Source organism: Talaromyces proteolyticus (assembly GCF_021365285.1).
Source record: "Talaromyces proteolyticus strain PMI_201 chromosome Unknown BGW36scaffold_1, whole genome shotgun sequence".
Lineage (NCBI taxonomy): Eukaryota > Fungi > Ascomycota > Eurotiomycetes > Eurotiales > Trichocomaceae > Talaromyces > Talaromyces proteolyticus.
This window is the reverse complement of record NW_025764277.1, coordinates 1,976,219-1,994,517: the sequence shown is the minus strand read 5'-3', so window position 1 is coordinate 1,994,517 and position 18,299 is coordinate 1,976,219. Positions and strand designations below refer to the sequence as shown.

The following is an 18,299-nucleotide window of genomic DNA, read 5'->3' as shown; positions in this document are numbered from 1 at the left end:
TTCAATAAAACCAATTGACTGATCGGTCTATAATTACCGGTATTATGTATCTACCTCCATAGATGTAATTAATTTAAAGCTCACTGAGATGCAGCTACGACAGCCTTGGCCTCATTTATGTCCAACTTTTCCACCTTCTCCTCCAGCGCGCTCGCATCCGCAAATTGGCTCTTGTTGGTGCCGCCTCGAAGGTAGAACTCGGACTCGCCAATTTTCTTGCCGGCTTTGACCCATCGTTCGCGATATGCTTCTCGATGCTGTTGCGCCAGCTTGTTGAGAGCAGGCCAGTACACGGAGTGGTCGTATTCAAATTGCACGTCGCCGCCCGCCGTCTTTAGCAACTGCGATGGAGGTACATGTTTGCGCAGGTCCTCGTTGAACCTCAATTTCTGGGCCGTGACCGGGTCAATGAACGGTGTGATGATCTTGAAAAACCCCCAAATAATCCAAGGAACTATAAATCAATGCCCGTCAGCTATGTTATATCAAGTAATCAGAATTTGGCAGTCATACTATTAATAATAAGAGCCCGACCTAACCTCTCTGGATAATGATTTTGTAGAATATCAAGTGACTGCTTTGCCTGGCCGATTGTCGCGTTTTGGCCGGATTTAGTCTCATTGAAGTTGATTACGAGAGCCATGGTTTCTTGACCAGCAGGCATCAACTCGATTAAACGCTCAACCATGAAAACCAGGTGCTCCAACTGCCGGGGGCTTTTATCCGTATTCTGTCGGGATGGAAGTAGATTCAGACATGGTCGGCCATGGATGTCGTAGCCAAGAATGAGTTGCTTCCCGGTTTCATTTTCGATTGAGATATACTCCGGTGTTAACTTATCCCCAATATATTCTCTGCGCCAAACCAAAGTAGCCCGCAGCCGTTTAATAGCGTCGGCGACATTCCACTTAGTTGCTCGTAGATATCGAATCAGGCATTCGCGTGTCAAAAATAGGCGTTCATCATCAGTGAGCGGCGTTTCCTGTGCTCCTTTAGCCGAGCTGGATGGTATCGACGACCAGCCGGATACTGTTTGGAAGACCTCGTTATATTTCTTGGCTTGATCTGCTGTCAATTCGGCGGCAGGCTGAGGGGTAACACCGTCGATTGGCGAGCCAAATGGCTTTTTGATCAAGCCATCATCGGCAGATAGCGGCAGATCCAAGTCGTCAGGAGCACCGGCAGGTTGTATGTCCGAGTTCACCGCGACGTTCTCAGTCTCTGGCACGGCCATAACAGATGGTGTCTCTGAGGCGGCCATATCATGAGGATGCCAGAAAAGTCAGGCACCGAATACCTCCACACCTCCACAAAACCGATAGCAGAAAGGGGGCAACGAGCTAGCAAAGACTATCCCTGCTCGACAGCGGCAATTCCTGGGTGTTTTATGCAATTGGTCAAAAATGATTGATGGATTTATTGTATCTTCTGTGTCAGCAGTCAGGAACCGCACTGCCAGACAAATAATAACAGCGAAGCATTAATGCCTAAAGACTCCCGCGACGGGGCTCCCCACTGTGCTCCCATTGGCGGGTGCAACGCCTATCGTGCACCGAGTCCGATAAAGCCTGGCACGCGTCGAAAACGCGTCGTCGCGATATCAATTAATGATCAATTAACGCACCCTTTCACCCCGCAGTGAGTGCTCAGCTTGACCCTCAACACCACCGAGCTTGTCAATCGCGATAGAGTTATCTCTGCTCTGCAATGGAGGATATTGTCCAGGAGCTCAATGAGCTTTTTGCTTCGTCCGCCCCAGACGGGCTTCCGCAAGATGTCCTCGCCGAGCTGCGATCGATGCTGAAGCTACATGGCATCACGCCACAGGAACTTTTCTACAAGTGGGAGTCGTACAGTATAAAGATGGGTACGGAAGATACGACGCTGGATCTCAATACGGTACGCGCCTTCAAAAACGATGTGCAGGACTCGGTGCAACGCGGGAATCGAGAAAAAAACCATCAGGTGCGAGGCACGGAGAAGAAAAGCGGGGTGTCGGCGACTCCTCGTGCTGGTAACACAGACGTCTTTGGGATGTATGGTCACGACATATGTTGATGCTTGAAAAGTTATAAAATGGCTGACAAGTTGTACTAGGCTTGACGATCTGACGCCGGGGACTCCTCAATCGCGCGCAAACGGTGTCAATGGCTCTGCAAAGAGAAAATTGAACTTCGAGACACCATTAGGGAATAAAGGAGGCCGACTGGATAGCAATAGGAAGCCTGCCGACTTTACATCGCCTCTGAGAGCTAGTAACACAGTCGAAGGGTCGCAGTACGTTGACTACGACTGATAAATGTTCGTTACGCTAATCATCTGGAGTAGAGCCATCCCATTTTCTGCGCGACAGAACCCGGGCCAAGTTGTTGAAACACTGAACGGTCATTTGGACATGCCAAACACGCCGATGGCCCCATTTCCGGAACCACGTCTTCGACCAACAGCCAATACAGACTTGAAGAAATTCGGATACAAGCCAATGTCAATGCGCTTGAACGAAGCCTCGGAGATTTTGGATGACAGAATAGATGAATTCACGGAAATTTTTGAGAAACACTACCCAGATGCTAACTTTGGGGGTGCAGCTACACAAAGCACAAGCGAGATAGTGGCAGTGGGACGGATCGCCTCGGACAGTTTGGAGGGTAAGTTGAACCCAGCATCCTTGGTGCTGGAGACATCAAGACGTAGTGGGGCTGGTCGAAGGGTGCCCCTGAAGGTTGACGCCGTGCCTTCTGCTCATTTTTTCCCTGGACAAATCGTCGCGCTTAGAGGAATCAACGCCTCAGGAGAATATTTCTCCGTCAAAGAGGTCTTGTCACCGCCATTATTACCTTCGGCAGCTTCGTCACCCGCTACCCTCGACACTATCAACGAAAGACTTGGGGGTGATGACGCAAACCAGCCATTGAATACATTCTTCGCTGCGGGCCCATATACGACCGATGACAACTTGGAATTCGAACCTTTACACGAGCTATGCAAGAAAGCTGCCGACCAATACGCAGATGCAGTCATCCTCTGTGGGCCTTTCCTGGATGTCGAACACCCCCTGATCGCCTATGGGGATTTTGATCTCCCAGACGTTCCTGGAGTGGACCCGGATACGGCAAATCTCACAACTTTATTCCGCCATTGCATCTCACAGCCTCTGCATCAGCTATGTGCATCTGTCCCTAGCATCACAATCATCCTAATGCCATCAGTTCGTGATGCTGTGAGCAAACACGTATCATGGCCGCAGGAGCAATTGCCGAAAAAGGAGCTCGGATTACCAAAGCAGGTTCGCATAGTCTCGAATCCAGTGACAATATCACTCAATGAATGCGTCATTGGCATGTGCTCTCACGACATTTTGTTTGATTTGCGGAACGAAGAAGTCCTGAATGGACGACCAACAGAAGCCAGTTTATTGAACCGGCTACCGAAATACCTCATCGAACAACGGCACTTCTCTCCCGTGTTTCCGCCGTCTTCTCGAGAGAGTCTACCTAAAACCGGCGGTCCAGACCGCATGCTGCCGATAGGTTCTATGCTGGATCCTAGCTATCTGAAACTGGGAGAATGGTGGAACGTGCGGCCCGATATTTTAATTACACCTAGCATGCTACCACCCTTTGTCAAGGTTAGTCCTCCCTACTACACCGTATCTGAATCTCTCAAGCTGACGATTCAAAGGTCGTTGAAAGCGTTCTTGTGATCAACCCTGGAACAATCTCAAAACGCCGAGCAGCTGGAACATATGCCAACATGGCTTTGCATCCTCGTGTTGTGAGTGATGAGGAACGGCAAGAAAAACATCTCGGTCATCGTGCCTATGAGCGAGCTCGCGTTGATGTTGTACGTATTTAGCCTGATATTTAGTATCTCTGTTCTATATGTCATAAAAGCGGCGTTGGGGGCTTCGAATGAGATATGGATCAAATTCTAGGCTTAGATGCATTGGGAATATGAAATGAGGCATGTTATCATCGATGTAATTGTGTAAATCTACAACAGAAATAATACTATCGCATTCAAGCCCGTGCCTTTGAACCGAGCTCCAACCAACGCCATGCTATGCAATGCAAATAAACAATCACAATACTCCTCAACTCAACCTTCCCGTCAAATCACCGCAAACAAGCTACTCTCCTCCCACCCATCATCGCCCCAGAACCCTTTAACCTCAAACGAACCGCCGTTGTTGGTGCAGGATCGCCCGGTCGACCAGCACCCGCCACACCCCCAAATGCAGCCGACGCGCCAGCACCACCACCGGCCCCAATCCCCTGCATCCCCAGTCGATTGCCACCAAAATACCTCGCACCCCTGACCAGCTCCTGCAACCCGAGATCCCGCCAGGCAGGCTCTGACCTGCGGCCCACTGAATCCATCGCCCTCGCAATCCCAAACGCCGCGTGCTGGTCGGGCACCACATCATCCTCGTCTTCGGGATTGATGGGCTGGTATTGTGGCGGAACATAGATTTCCTCGACGGGTAGGAAGGAGGGGTACATGGTGGACTGGTTGCCCATGGCGCCATATGTCACGGTTGTGCCTCCGGGCCCTGTGCTACTGGCGCCGTGCTGCTGGCTTGCGGCCGCCGCAAGGTTGGAGGATAGGGATGTGTGCGGGCGGGTGAAGTCTTCGAAGAGGTCTGCGAGACGCGGGTGATGCATGTGGATGTAGGTGCAGGAGGAGTCTTTCGACTGTTTGGTTTTGTTAGTGTGTTGTTATTAATGCTGCATTGGCTTCGTCTACCATTCTGGAGAGTTTTCCTGGACAAATCCAGATCCTGTCAAAAATTGAGTGTCTCGAAAGCTGCGGTACTTGAAGTCAATTCAACGTTTGTTGATGAGTATCGCGGGCGGTGGCAGAATGTGTAGAGGTTGCACGCGTTAGTTAGATTACTCAGCAACGAATGAGCTTAACGTAACCTAATAACTTTATATAAAAAAATTAATCATTACTAAAACTGAAACATTCAAGCTTCTATGCCTAAAGATGTTATACTCAGTATACTGATATTATTATTATGATCAAGCTTAATGACATGACAGTATGTAACACGGTTTGGGTAGGGCCGTGTATGGCCCAGTTCCTAACTTGGTAAGGGACCAGACCGGTTTTGGGTTTGGTTCCCAAATCGGGAACCAGAACCGGCCTAGATAATATAATAGTCTAGCAGTGACTGCATAAATAGTTAGGTTGTACTTATCTAACTGCACCTATTTGCATATAAATAAGACACTAAAAATCCTGTATGATGTAATTTTCTTTCCATGCTTAGATTTATAGCTAGTCAATACTAATCATATGAGGTATTAACTGATACTTTCAACGTCCACGTGCATTGGAAAGGCAGAATAGGCTCAAAATTGGCAGAATATCAAAGAAGCTCCAACAAACTAAAACAAACTCTTAGCACCACCTTTGAACGAGTAAGCTCGCCCCTTCCATTCGTCAGCAACGATGATGGAGCAGGACAATGCATCAATGTCGTTCTGGTACTCCTCCTGCACTCCGAAATATTTAGCTAATCTGCCACTCCCCCCAATAGCTGCCGTCAATGTTGAACTGCCCCAGGCTATTGGCTGGAAAGTTCTGCATGGTCACCTTTTGTCCACCAACGGTCCAGTTAGAGATATCTAGATCCATCGTTATGCCGGACGCGGCTGGAATTATACTTTGTCCCGTGCCAATACTATTTGTCTGTAGTCCGTCGGGGAATGCCACATTTTTGACAGCAAAATTCTTGTAGCTTTGTAGGGGTGTGATTCGGAACAGAGACGGGCAAAGACCCTCGCAAACAACATTTGAGATGGTCATAGATATGGACTGGCTTGGATTAGGATTCATCCCACTTGCATAGAACGGTGAGGCCCCGATAATAGCCGAAGGCACTACCGTTTCTGACTTAATGTAGCGGGTGTGGATAATATTCAGTGTGTCGATTGTGACTCCACTGATCTGCCGAGTCGACCATCCCATCTGGATGATTGGATCGTTGTGACATTTCCAGATCGTTGCCCGTGAGACAGAGGCTCCGGAATAGTAAATTTTGATTGCATCATCATTGACATGCCAGAAGACGTCGTGCACCACGCTATTGGGATAAATCTCTGGCCCATCCGTCTGAAAGAAAAAGGCTCCCACCTGCTTATAGTCGCTAATTTGACTTGATATGCCAGAATTCCCATTGAAATCCATGGTGTTAAATGGCGGCGCATTGATTGTCGGCCCAACACAGTACCATGTTTGACCACCCCCCAGGCTATTATGCCACCACATCCGGAGGCCGGCCGAATCGCTCTTTACAGCAACGTAGTTGTTGCCAGCATTTGCTTGATACACATAGTTCTCGCCAGATAGGACACCATGGCCGGTCGCATAGAAGTTCTGCTTGGTGAAATACTCGATAGCACCCTTCACATATGCACCAGGTGCAAGGTAGACCCAGTATGTGTTTGAGCTTAGACGCATATGATTGGATCCTAATTTTCCCGAGTTGCCCGATTGATCTTGATTCATCCAGTATACGCCTGGCGGGAAATAAAGAATTGGCTTAGAACCCCAGTCACCATTATTGATAGGACCTGGTACCATGGTCTGCGTGTTAGCAGCTGTCATCTGAGGAATCATGCCTGACGGAAGAAACGGGCTTGCGAAGATCACAAGTGCGTTAGTAGGCTCAACACCGACGACGCTGCCTCCTGATGTGACGTATTGATTGCCATCAGAGCGGAACGTATACAGATCATTTTTGAACTCCACTGAAAATTTGCGGCCGTTAGCATCTGCTGGAACCCGGATGACAATCCCGCCGTCGCTGGACTGAGAAATCGAATAGGAGATCGAGACAGGGCGAATAACAACATCGCTTGTTGGCCCCAATACCGAGCCATCGGTAGTCATGATCTTCACATCGACATCCTGGCCGTACTCGAACTGGGACCATGCCATATTGAGGCCAATACTAGGCTCAATCGTGATTCCATCATCAATGCTTGAATCTAGCGTGTTACTGTTGGGGGGATCCGTGGGAGCATAGATGCGGCCGTTTCCATTCCGGGGAATGGATTCGTACACAAAAGAGTCATAAAATGTGTTTGCACCAGCCAAGCTCACTTGCACGGCATACTTATGAGATTGGCGCACGTTCCCTGGTTGAACAGGCGTATTCGTGTTGACCTCCCCAGAATTATGCCACCAGGTACAGAAATCGGTACCACAATGTGTATTGTTCGTTATTGCCGTACCGGAATCGGAACGTGGATACAGGACTGCTCCGGTGGCAAATTGTATACATAATGTGCTAGTTGCAAGGACCAACGCATGTAGCTTCAGCATTGTGGGCACTAGTTTGAAGAGAAGCTCTACTGAATTCTTCCCAAGGTTAAGTAGTTTCCGAAGATGGTTTCGAACGACAAATAGATAGATGACTCCTTCTTATAAACATATTAGCATGGGCATTCCCACGGCTCGAGGTTTCCCAGTGTTGGCCGAGTAAACTTTCTACTAGTAGGGCACAAAGTAAAGGCCGAAGTCTATCCGCCCGCTGTTGCCTCATTCCAGTGCTTTTGAAGAAGACGCTCCAGGGAGACATCTTGTGCTTGCACATACACTTGGTAGGATTTCTACAATGTCGTCCTAGCCCTCCCCACTAGAAAAAGGCATTGGGTATTGTTTTCCCTGAGTTCCGGGGTAACGCCGAGGGAATTTAAGTGGCGTCCGTCCCATCGACTGGCGTAATAGAAGGAGCTTCTTAGATAATCGATGGGTCGAGGAAGAAGCTCGGCTACCCCGATGGTGAAACTCAAAGATTTAGTAGGCTTATAGATTGGCTGAAGATATTTCCCCGCAACCCGTCCCCCCCCCCCCCCCCCCCCCGCCCCGCCCCCGCGCGGAGATTCAGTGTTCGGTATAACGTCCATTCTGGTTGTGATCGCTATATACTAGTCACGAAGGCTGGGACCTGGCCCAATGTTTCCTTAGTGGTGTGAAGGATGAAGGTAGCAAGAACAAACGAAGATAGAATGACTATGTCGAACGATGAGAGGCCAACAACTATGATTCAAATAACTCAATATCGTGGAACTCGCATCAGTGCCCGCTACATGTCTTACTAGAATCATGCGCCTACCAAGATAGGAATATTCCGAATAATAATGCACCTTCTCTCAAAATTGACTGTTAGTTCCCAAGGTACACAATGAACCCATACAGAGTTTGCTTGGGTATAGAGGATGCACCCAAAATAAACCATGACTATTTCACGGTCATCCTTCGGTGTGGTGATGCCTTTCAATGGCGTCCTATGTTGAACAAAGATCGGACCCAACAGCCTAATGGAATTTGAGGATTTTGTAGTAGTGGGTGCCGGTCAACACATTTCGACCCCTCGGATCATATGTAACCTTCCACTTTGGAAGTTACTGTTTTCTGGTCGCCATAGTCTGTTAGATATTAATTTAGGACTGAAAAAACGAAGCATTTCGGGACCTGTAGATTTTGCTAAGGTTACCTGCTTGATCCGCTGCGGCTTTCTTCGCCGACTAACGGCGCATAGAGTTATACGGAACGCCTATGAAGTTGGTGATAATATAAAAGACAAATTGATATTAGGAGACCGAAACCTAGCTCTAGCTCACTGCGGATGGCCATTCGCGATTTATCGATGACTTTGCCAACCCGGGACTATGATTATATACATCGAGGCATTAACAATATCAATAGTATTATGGACATCAGTTCCATGGACATGCACTACATCGGTCTGCGAAGTGCAATCTTCCCACCGCATCCAAACGTCAACCAGAAGATCAGAATAGTGATTCACTTCTGAGAACCGAATAGTACTAAGCACCAAATAAACCTTAGACATCGGATAGTACATCGAATTAGACTCAAGCCGATTTAGCTTTGTTTGGCTAGGGTACACTTACGCCCGCGTACGAAAAACGCCGGATATTACCCAGTGGCAAAATATAAATTTTATTACGAATTGTCATCTAAATATCTTGCGATAAATCGCGGACACAGGTTCTTGTTGCAGCCGACGATATGGGTTTACAGAGCAGTAGCCGTATAAAAGAAATTACACAATTCCCCCATTTCTCTTTTCTCCGCAGGGTTTCCTTGGTTGACGATGTAAGCCGAAGTAGCGCCGAGATGTGGGTCTCTGCCCCCTTTCCCCGTGGGGTGCTGAAACTTTACCATGAAGGTCCATGGTCTAAGTCAGACTATTCGACATAAGATTAATGGGTGATATGTAATACGAGGAATGCACGAGCGAAGTCCTGCTGGGAAGTAGACACTGGACCCCACAAGAATTAATTGTTAGCCAGTGCACTCTTTACTAGGACCAGTCCGTGTTGTGAGCCCGGATATTACGACTGCTACTACAAGAGCTTTTCATAAGTCCTTCCTCGCGATAACGAAGTGGCCAGGAAGCAATAAAGGAACCCTTAAATCCTGGATCAGTGAATGCTACCGAATCCTATCCACCGGAGGATGTCCAGAGTATATCTTCTTTGATCCGAAACTATACAACAGTGGGAAAACGACTCAAGTGAACAAGTCTGTTGTGAAACGACCAATATGAGTTACGTAGAGCCAGATGACCATGCACAGCTCAGGTACCCCTGCATTCACCATTCCATTTGCACTAATGATATTTAGGTCTCGTGTACAGAGTTTTAGACTTTCTCAACAAGGAAGCTTCGTTGCCCGAAAGACCGCAAGTCTTGTGTTTCCAGTTTCAATCTTATTCTCCCTATTTACGCGGGAAGATCGTAGTATATCATGACCCACTGCCACGATAATGTGTAGATAAGTGTGAACGTGGGTCTATGACAGCGAATAGATGCTGGTCGTGTGTACGATATTATAAGAACGATAGATAGACTCAACTATTTGTCTTTAGTTTGCTGTCCTTAGGGCATATCTTTCTGCATTTCTGTGCTTTACTCTCCACTTTCTATTCTGTTTACATGCACTCTTTGTGCCCACGCGTAAGTGTAGTCGATGTCGGGATTTAAAAAATTTCCTCCTTAAAATATTTGACTAAAGCATTTCACTAAAAGTGACCAAAGCTGGACATATCCGAGGTGCAGAATTTCCAAATCAAGTTCGTGAACGTATGCATGTTTATAAATACGAAGGCTTCATATCTAAAAGTTGGATTGAAGAAAATCACATCACTTCCTTCTTCTCAAATATAAAATGAGTGGTGGTGTGCCGACAGATCACTTCAGTTGATACTGTATAGAGTCATAAAGGGAAGAATGGTCACATATTGACCCTCCGAAAAATAGTGGCCAATACTCATATAACCACAGTTCCAAAGACGAAAAAATACTACATGGAGCCATGGAAAGTAAAAAGTGTCACAAAGAACCTGAGGCTGCTCCTGTAAATTGCCTATCAGCCCTCAGATGCTCATCTAATATCCTTGCCACACAGGAGGCCCTGGAGGATTGTAAGAGGTTGTCTGTAATTTTCTCGTAAGTCACAGCTGATATCATTACAACTCGAACTAATAAATTCCACTTACAGATGGATTCCAAATATCAATGAGAATCCCTGGGTCAGTCGGTTGATAAGCCCCAGGAAAGGCAACAAGCGGCTCTGGGTTTCCATTACCGCCTCCAGTCACTTCGACTTGGCCACAGGAAAGGTAGAATTGGGCCCCTCCTACGGTTTGGGCCTGATGCAACCCAATACTCTCGACTCGAACGAGGTACTGTCCGCTGGGTAGAGCCGCAGGAAGAGTAAAATTTACCTTGTTCTGGCCTATTCACTGGTTAGTGGTAGGTGTTCACACTTGAAAATTGAGAGAAATGTACCCAGGTAAGCCCAGTTGAGAGGGTTCGCATTATTGGTGGCACCAGACTCCATGATTTTAAACCACCTGGGGATGCAAATTACCGTCAGCACATCAAATTTGAACCTTTCTGAGATAGCTCACACTTGTCCGCTACCGTCCCAGCTTGTAGCTGTTGAACTTTCCGGAACTCGCGCCATATAGACAGCCATAGGTCCTGGGTGTTCAACCTGGGGCAAAATCGTGAAACCCAACTCAGTCCCTGCGGCAATGCTCAGGGTGCCGGGAGCGGAAACGGTGCTTCCGTCCACATTACATCGAATGTCAAGACTGCTAACGTTTTCCACTGGAACAAACGTGTTGTACCCAGTCCACTGGCGAACATATTCCCAATTGGTTGTGACGGCGCCGTTGTTGATAAGGGCAGGAAAGTCATAGTGACCCCATGCAAGACCCCATATAAGGTAAGAGGCGAATGCAACTGATGATGTCTTCATGATGAGATATGCGTTCCAAGAGCACCTTCAAGGCTTCTTATTTGTAAAATTAAAAGTTGATTCCTCGTTGAATTCTCGCAAATAAGTATCATATTTATACAATAATGTCACTTTACTCGAGCATCAATAGTAATGAAAATCTACATGTTATGCACGCTATGTAACGTTGCGAAACTGACATGCAGACTCACGGGTGGTTCTGGCGTATGATCGAATAATAGCTCGCCCGATAAGTCCGTCACGGTCTATCTGCGGAAAATAACCCCCGATGTTGGCTTCATTTCAAGCAATAGCTCCTCAATATATGTCTTTGACAACAGGTTGTATTTCTCCGTCCTAGAGAATCTCGGGAATTCTTCGCTAGATACGGAAAAAGGAGAAGCAAAACCACGCAGGTTTTATCTCTATTCTCTTTTTTTTGGAGGAAGCATGCATGTAGATCACTTTAACGCCTACAACTAATAGTCCTTCTTGTTAGACCCATTAAGAAGCGTCGGCGAATACACCTTGATAATCCGGAATAACGTAATTGGTACGCGAGATTTCAGATCAGCAAAAGTCCACGCCGCGAAAGCAGTCAAGATATCTCGTTCCAAATCCCTAGAGTTGTCCTGGAGTCATCATGACATCGCCACCACACTTGACATGGTCGATTGCTGATTTGGACTTCAGTCTGACGGAGGCTTGAACCTTTGTTTGAGAACAAAGGTTCGATATGATCTGAGCTAGCAATGGAAGATATTAAATAAGGCTCGGTGGCACTCTTTGGTAGAAGAGAATATAAAGGGGGATACAGAATAAAAATAGGTTTGCCACCACATGAAGTTTCTGGATTCCTTCCCCGTATGTTGTTACAGGTACAGTATCTAGCGCAATACTTCATGCTGGTTAGTGAATGCATGTATTACATCGACTATTTTTGCAGGGCCTTGAACCTTATAGTACATATCAGCAATCCTAAGCTTCTTGCGAGTGTATGCCATACCCGATAGTACTAGTTCATACTATGTAAACTGTGAATCAAATACAGGACATAAAGCTATCCACACTGCGGTCACCTGAAAACGACTTCGGAAGGTTAGACAAAGGACAGTTATTTCACCCCCCACAGTATCACGCCTGACAACCTCCCCCTGACCATCTATCATGGGACAAGATCTTCGAAGTACGGCCGATCCTTGTTCTGCTTACCTGACGATTCCTGTCGTTCACACAGTCCCGCATCCGTCTTACCAAAAATCAAGCGTGTCTGAGCCACCATGAAGCAATCGCCTCCTTAAATCGCCAATCCCTTCTCGAAAAGGAAGAAAGGTATTATCGGCTGCGGGGCTGGCCTTGCACTCATGCAATCACCTGCCATGATGAATCTCAGAGCACGGAGACTTGCACTCCAGACCCGAACGGTGAATGAGACTCGTATATCTCCGTCACCACAAACCTGCAAAAGCTACACCCAAAAGTACGCCCGCACCCCAGATTCTCTTTCTCCGCACTTTCTGCATGTTTGTATCTAATATTTTCTGAAGACTTGGCAAAGCCCGAGAGTCCTCCGTAGAAGATCCCGCCAAGGGCTACAACGGAACGATCTCACCAAATAGAACACCAGGTCCGGTCGCGTAGAAGTCCTTGTTTGCAGTAATATACTCAATAGCACCCTTAACAAAGGCCCTGGGAGCCAAGTGCACCCAGTATGTCGCGGGATCCAATTTGATATGAGTGAGACCCAAGGCTAGGAGTCAATCCAGTAGACTCCTGGGGGGAAGTAGACAATTGGAGCAGTGCCAATATCGGCAACAGAGAAGGCACCAGGTGTCATTACCTTAGCGTTTACGCCATCCTAAAAGGGAACCAGCCGTCGGGCAAGAAAGTAGTGGCAAAAATGAGTAGCGTATTCTGTGGCTCGATACCCACAACCTCACCGGAGCCGTCAGTTGTGTAGCCATTGCCGTTCAAGCGGTGCGTGTTCAGGTCGTCTGCAAACTCCACTGAGAATCGATGGCCCTTGGGGTCAGCAGGCACATGGATAACCAGGGCACCAGCCACATGTTGAGTCCCAAATGTATTAACTGTTGGAAGACTGATGGCTTCCTCGCCAAAAGCCTGGCCATCGCGGCGCATGATCCTCACATCTACATCCTGGATGTGTTCGAACTGGATCCAGGCCATATTGATGCCCTTGTCGACCCCGATGGAAATACCGTCGCCATCTGAGAAGCTCCCGTCGCTGTCTCCGGGACTCATGATCTTGCCATTGCCATTTCGTGGAATAGACTCGTACACGAAGGAGTCGAAGAACTCATCAGACCCGGCCAAAGCAACCTACACCAGATACTAGCGGCACTGTCTCATGTTCTCCGGCGCCACGGCCGTAGCGATGTTGAACTCTCCAGTCTCGTGCCACCTAAGCCCCGGCACCGGTGGCACCTCCTCCGCAAGTCGTTTACACCCCTCAGTTAGTTGAAGTAATCTCTGCGCAGGGGTACTTACTGTGTGGGGAAGCATTAAGAGTAAGACTCCAAAGTCAGAATGCATGTCATCGTTTGATCTTGAATACAATATCTGGTAATGATGTAGTGCGAACCGCAACCGCGCCTAGATTTCGCATGTCGTAATTACATCAATGATACATACCTGACAAAGGCCGTTTACAGGAAATGAACTTCTTACCATTAGTCTCATCGTTTGGATTATCCCGAGATACTCATTCGTATATCACTTTTATTGTAGCAAGCGGCTGTAGCTTTGATACTATGTCCAATATGCACTAAAGTCAAAACCACCCCTTGCTCTCAGCATGTTTAACATCGGAGATTGCATGTCCAATATCGCCTCAATTCTTCCAACATATACAATTTCACGGACCCTTTTGCGTAAATCCTGTTTACAATCTCGCCAGCGCCGGACTGAAGCCTTCGTATACTGCAAGAAGAGGATTCAATCAGTCCACATCAGCCCCCATAAGGTCCGTTGCACGTCTCGTCGCCATCTGCCATATGAGACCCAGTACACTAATCACCAGGTGAAGCATTCCTCGAAGAAGTCCATTTGAGTCGTACCCTGCGCCTTGCGGCACACAAAACGAACATCATCACTGAAGCTCCCATTCCCACAGCAGAGCACACCCATCGCCCCTATCTGATTCTCCGCCTCCCTTCTGACCAACTTGTCAAAGCTAGGACGGCCAGTGAATATCTCGACCGTACCCATAGGTCGTCGAACAACATTCACGTCGCATGAACCAGTGATGTAGACTAAGATTTGCACCACTAACGGCGTAAAACTCTCCTCTTTCTTCCCGAGAATGCTGCTCATCCACGCGTCAAACCATTCTAGGCAGCTCGGCGAGCGGATCGCCCACACCAGCGTAATTCGGCGAGCAGCCACAGTGCCCGACGCATGCCCACGAACAATGTGGTGGAGAAATGGTAGATGGTGGGTAATTCCAATACCCCCTGCGAAGAGAATGACTGTCCCATAAGAATCGAGTGAATGGATGCCGCCATAGGGCCCTTCAACGATCGCCCGCATGGACAGGACACAGTTCGTGGACCTCTTGACACGCTGGGCCAGCGTATCGGTGAAACCGGTTCGACGCCGAACAAGCAGGTAGATGGTTGTTCTCTCTTCCCTGCCGTCTCCCTCTTCGCTCCAGCATACTGAAAATGGATGTGACGTCCACAGTCCAATGGCGGGAATATATAAGAAGATGTGCTGACCCGGTGCAACAGTCCATGGACGGGGCATGCGAAGTGCTATTCTCAGGATGCCGTCGGGTAGAGCTTCGATTACGGCAGTGGTGAGCCTTCGGCCACAGTTGCGGTAGAGGATGGTGACGATACGTGCTGAGCGCTAAATATTCAGACGTTAGTAATGTTGTCTTTGCAGCTCTCGCAATGGCCAAGGCAAAGCGTGTTATACTTCCAAACTCCATAGAACTATCGCTCCGAGCAGAAAACTTTGAGCGCTGCGTCCGTCTAAATGGATCCATAGCAAAGCAAATCCCGTTGCCGCCATTGCGATGTGTAAGTGAAGAAATGTCTCGTAAAAGGCATGACGGATTGGAGATGGTGAATGTATTAGGAGAAAGACAAAGGCACAAGCAGCCTAGATAATAGCCACAGTTAGCATCCTACTACAAAGGCGACAATGTATATAGTCTCTGACAATCAACCCTGATCGGATAAATGCACTGTCCTCAAATTCCAATCGAACGGCATCCCAACCGATTGTCGGGTCTATTCTGTTAGTTCGATGCTTATCCCCTCACCTCTCAGGACTAACGAAGGTAACCTACCCATTTGTGCTTTGGGGACACACCAGGTAAACACATGGACTAGTGCCTCCAGAACAACAATCCGCGCAAGCCAACGATGGAATAGGTTAAAGGTATCATAAGGGACTCGAAGAAGCGGTATCAGAGGGCTATTTCTCGAAGCCAACAACACCAGCGGAATCAGGTTCGTAATGGCCATGGTTCCAGTTCGCTTTTGGATGACCCCTACGGCTTTGCCAGTGTGATAAGGCACATTGACAGTACACAGTGCAATATTCATAGCAAGAATTCCAATCAGAATGAAGGAATGAATCCGACTAGGCAAGGTCCCCATGTTTATAGCTCGAGAGAGCTGAAACTCCCTATGGTGGCGGTTGTGAAAGAGTGGCGCATAGAGGATATGTTTTCGGGCAACTGCGAGCCATTTGTGCGCGGGAACGAAATACCGCTGGCGTTCATTGCTTAAACCTGCTATTCGCCTTATGTAGCATGTTAGGCGAGATAAAGTACTCCAGACAAGGATGACTGCTACAGTACAGCCGAGGGCCAGCAAAGCGTAGTGGGCGAGTTCATTGTCCATCCGCTGGTAGTAAAGATCTTGGTTATCGTCACCGCGGCGGTATTTACCTTGGAGGAGCGCCATCACGGTTGATGCCAACTAGATGGCAAATGTTGGACCAAATCTCCTCGGTTTCCGGTTGAGGAACCTTTTCGGGACTTAAATCGCGGACTCCAAAGGCCAGTCGAGGGCTTATGGCGTTTACCCTGGACAATAGAAGATTAGCAAGGACCGGATGATCTTAGAGGACCGTGAGGGCAAGCAGAAACACAATTCAGGTAAGTTAAGATGCCTACGAATATGATAGTCAAATATAACACGAGGAATGCAGCATTTGATATAGACTGTTGGACCGTATCAGGACTGATCACTTGTTGAAACATCCTTGCTCCCTTAGTCACGGAAAATGACATTCCAGCCGTCTCTTCTCTAATCATTCACACAAGTAGGATCCAGAATACGAAAAAGTCTTCATGGTTGCCTGTGTGTCTCAACGGGCTTTCGGCATTTCGGGTTCACTCCGGAAATATATTACGATATTGCATATATCACCCCACCAACCCCGTCAATCTGCACATAATTTAACAACTTGCGGGGTCGTATTCGCTAGAATAGACGCTCTGTCATCCTTGCCAATACTGCAAGCCCACGAAAAGGGGATAAGCAAGCAAGAATGATACCAAGCCACCAGCTGAGCTTGAAGAATTGCCGTAGCTGTCTTTGGCCTTTGACGTATGGAACAGTAATTTCGCTCACTGACTTCAGACACTTGGATGGACCCCGTGGGGTTGTGGATTTAAATATGGCGGATATATAACGGCGTATTTGTAATCATGTTTTAACCATCAGTGACACTACGGAATCTCCAGATCCGTTTCTATCTTTATCCCCTCTCCCATTTTGAACATGCAGTAGAGAAAGCTAGATCTCGAGGTAGCTCAATACTCTTCACGCCAGAACTTGTGTATCAATGTACGGTGGGCTTGCAAGGTGTGAAGATCCGACAATACATATCTTACACGATATTTCTGTTGCCTGTAATAAGGTTCGACAGACCACCATGAAGGTTAGTCATGGTCCAGGAGGCTTTAGCGTTCTGAGGATACTGATCATGAGCAGCAGGAGGAGGGCGGATTATCGCGGAATGAAGCCACCCCCGGTCGTCTGAAAATGAAGGGGTAACACCGCCAACGTACTAGGGAAGAAATCCGGGGTATCTTAATACAAGAAAACTTACTAGCAACTTGTTTATCTTCAACAATTGCAAGTGTATTTACAAGATAGAAACTTTTATGGATGTCGTGAAGGGTGAGACTGGATGGTGAAATTAATAGCTCTAACGCGCACTGCCTTTTTGTCCAATGATGACTACTTCATTGTATCCGATCCTGGCCAAGATACACTGAAACACACGGAATTTGACTGCCTTCGCCCGCTTCTCAAATAGAGTATCGATCTCAAGGTAGCTAAGTTCTAACCCTAACCCAGAAGCCTAAAATAGCACCACATCAAACACAAAACAATAGTCCCAACAAAGAAGAAGCATGACTTGCCCTTCTAGTTCCATGCAGTCGGATTCTGCATGCGCGGGGTGATTGCGTTCGTAACGATGCTTGTGATGTTTTATACCACACGCCCCAGAACAATGGTATTGCCTGGGAGTCATGTGGATGGAATCTCTGCGACTAACATATAACAGACTGTTCGAAAGGCTTTCTGATAGGCAAAAGTCAGAGCAATGATCAATGACCCAAGCGTCCGTAACTGCGTAGGTGTTTGAGGCATCGTGCTGACACAACCGGCGAAAATCAGAATTATCAACGAAATAGAAATACCAGAGAGGGTAGAGCCGGCGGCTTCCAACCCGTGGCAACATGGACCAACATATGGCATTAGCGCCAATTGCCAACCCATACATCCTCATTGCGAGTTTTAAGGCATCTCGCACGTGAAACGTAGTCTGCTCGTAAAAATACGCGGCGTAGAATGTTAGAGTCGAGCCGCACACCTGTTATGTGACCCAGACCATCATAGTGATTTCGGTCCGCGGTAGGTTGACGGCTCGAAGGCAGTTGAGATAGGATATATTATATATGACCATTGCTAAGGTATTTTTCAACCTCGTTAGTATGTCACATCATCGCCACAGTTTTATCCAGA

At 47.6% G+C, this 18,299-nt stretch overlaps 7 protein-coding genes across 7 annotated transcripts; 1 reads left to right on the top strand and 6 right to left on the bottom strand.

Annotated features, from left to right (window-relative positions):
- Positions 1-80: 80 nt before the first annotated feature.
- On the bottom strand, positions 81-1,234 carry BGW36DRAFT_284684 (CRAL/TRIO domain protein; the record flags this gene model as incomplete). The annotated part of the gene is made up of 2 exons (XM_046210254.1): positions 81-454; positions 514-1,234. 2 exons carry the CDS (start codon positions 1,232-1,234, stop codon positions 81-83), a joined length of 1,095 nt encoding a protein of 364 aa, XP_046077997.1.
- Positions 1,235-1,707: 473 nt separating this feature from the next.
- On the top strand, positions 1,708-3,855 carry BGW36DRAFT_284645 (DNA polymerase alpha/primase associated subunit; the record flags this gene model as incomplete). The annotated part of the gene is made up of 4 exons (XM_046210250.1): positions 1,708-2,036; positions 2,098-2,271; positions 2,329-3,628; positions 3,682-3,855. 4 exons carry the CDS (start codon positions 1,708-1,710, stop codon positions 3,853-3,855), a joined length of 1,977 nt encoding a protein of 658 aa, XP_046077996.1.
- A 143-nt stretch (positions 3,856-3,998) lies between these two features.
- BGW36DRAFT_367435 (Apc13p protein-domain-containing protein) lies at positions 3,999-4,923 on the bottom strand. The gene is made up of 2 exons (XM_046214867.1): positions 4,747-4,923; positions 3,999-4,694 (listed from the first exon to the last, which is right to left on the bottom strand). Exons 1-2 carry the CDS (start codon positions 4,747-4,749, stop codon positions 4,116-4,118), a joined length of 582 nt encoding a protein of 193 aa, XP_046077995.1. The 5' UTR covers positions 4,750-4,923; the 3' UTR covers positions 3,999-4,115.
- Positions 4,924-5,517: 594 nt separating this feature from the next.
- BGW36DRAFT_421936 (dextranase) lies at positions 5,518-7,335 on the bottom strand (the record flags this gene model as incomplete). Its single annotated transcript, XM_046219633.1, has 1 exon — positions 5,518-7,335. One exon carries the CDS (start codon positions 7,333-7,335, stop codon positions 5,518-5,520), a length of 1,818 nt encoding a protein of 605 aa, XP_046077994.1.
- A 3,094-nt stretch (positions 7,336-10,429) lies between these two features.
- Positions 10,430-11,307, bottom strand: BGW36DRAFT_353781 (glycoside hydrolase; the record flags this gene model as incomplete). The annotated part of the gene is made up of 4 exons (XM_046213467.1): positions 10,430-10,477; positions 10,541-10,779; positions 10,833-10,897; positions 10,955-11,307. 4 exons carry the CDS (start codon positions 11,305-11,307, stop codon positions 10,430-10,432), a joined length of 705 nt encoding a protein of 234 aa, XP_046077993.1.
- A 1,824-nt stretch (positions 11,308-13,131) lies between these two features.
- BGW36DRAFT_367434 (glycoside hydrolase) lies at positions 13,132-13,562 on the bottom strand (the record flags this gene model as incomplete). Its single annotated transcript, XM_046214866.1, has 1 exon — positions 13,132-13,562. The coding sequence occupies exon 1, from the start codon at positions 13,546-13,548 to the stop codon at positions 13,135-13,137; it is 414 nt and encodes a 137-aa protein (XP_046077992.1). The 5' UTR covers positions 13,549-13,562.
- Positions 13,563-14,319: 757 nt separating this feature from the next.
- On the bottom strand, positions 14,320-16,160 carry BGW36DRAFT_284833 (ferric reductase like transmembrane component-domain-containing protein; the record flags this gene model as incomplete). The annotated part of the gene is made up of 4 exons (XM_046210268.1): positions 14,320-15,156; positions 15,226-15,411; positions 15,472-15,542; positions 15,602-16,160. The coding sequence occupies 4 exons, from the start codon at positions 16,158-16,160 to the stop codon at positions 14,320-14,322; spliced, it is 1,653 nt and encodes a 550-aa protein (XP_046077991.1).
- Between the last annotated feature and the right edge of the window lie 2,139 nt (positions 16,161-18,299).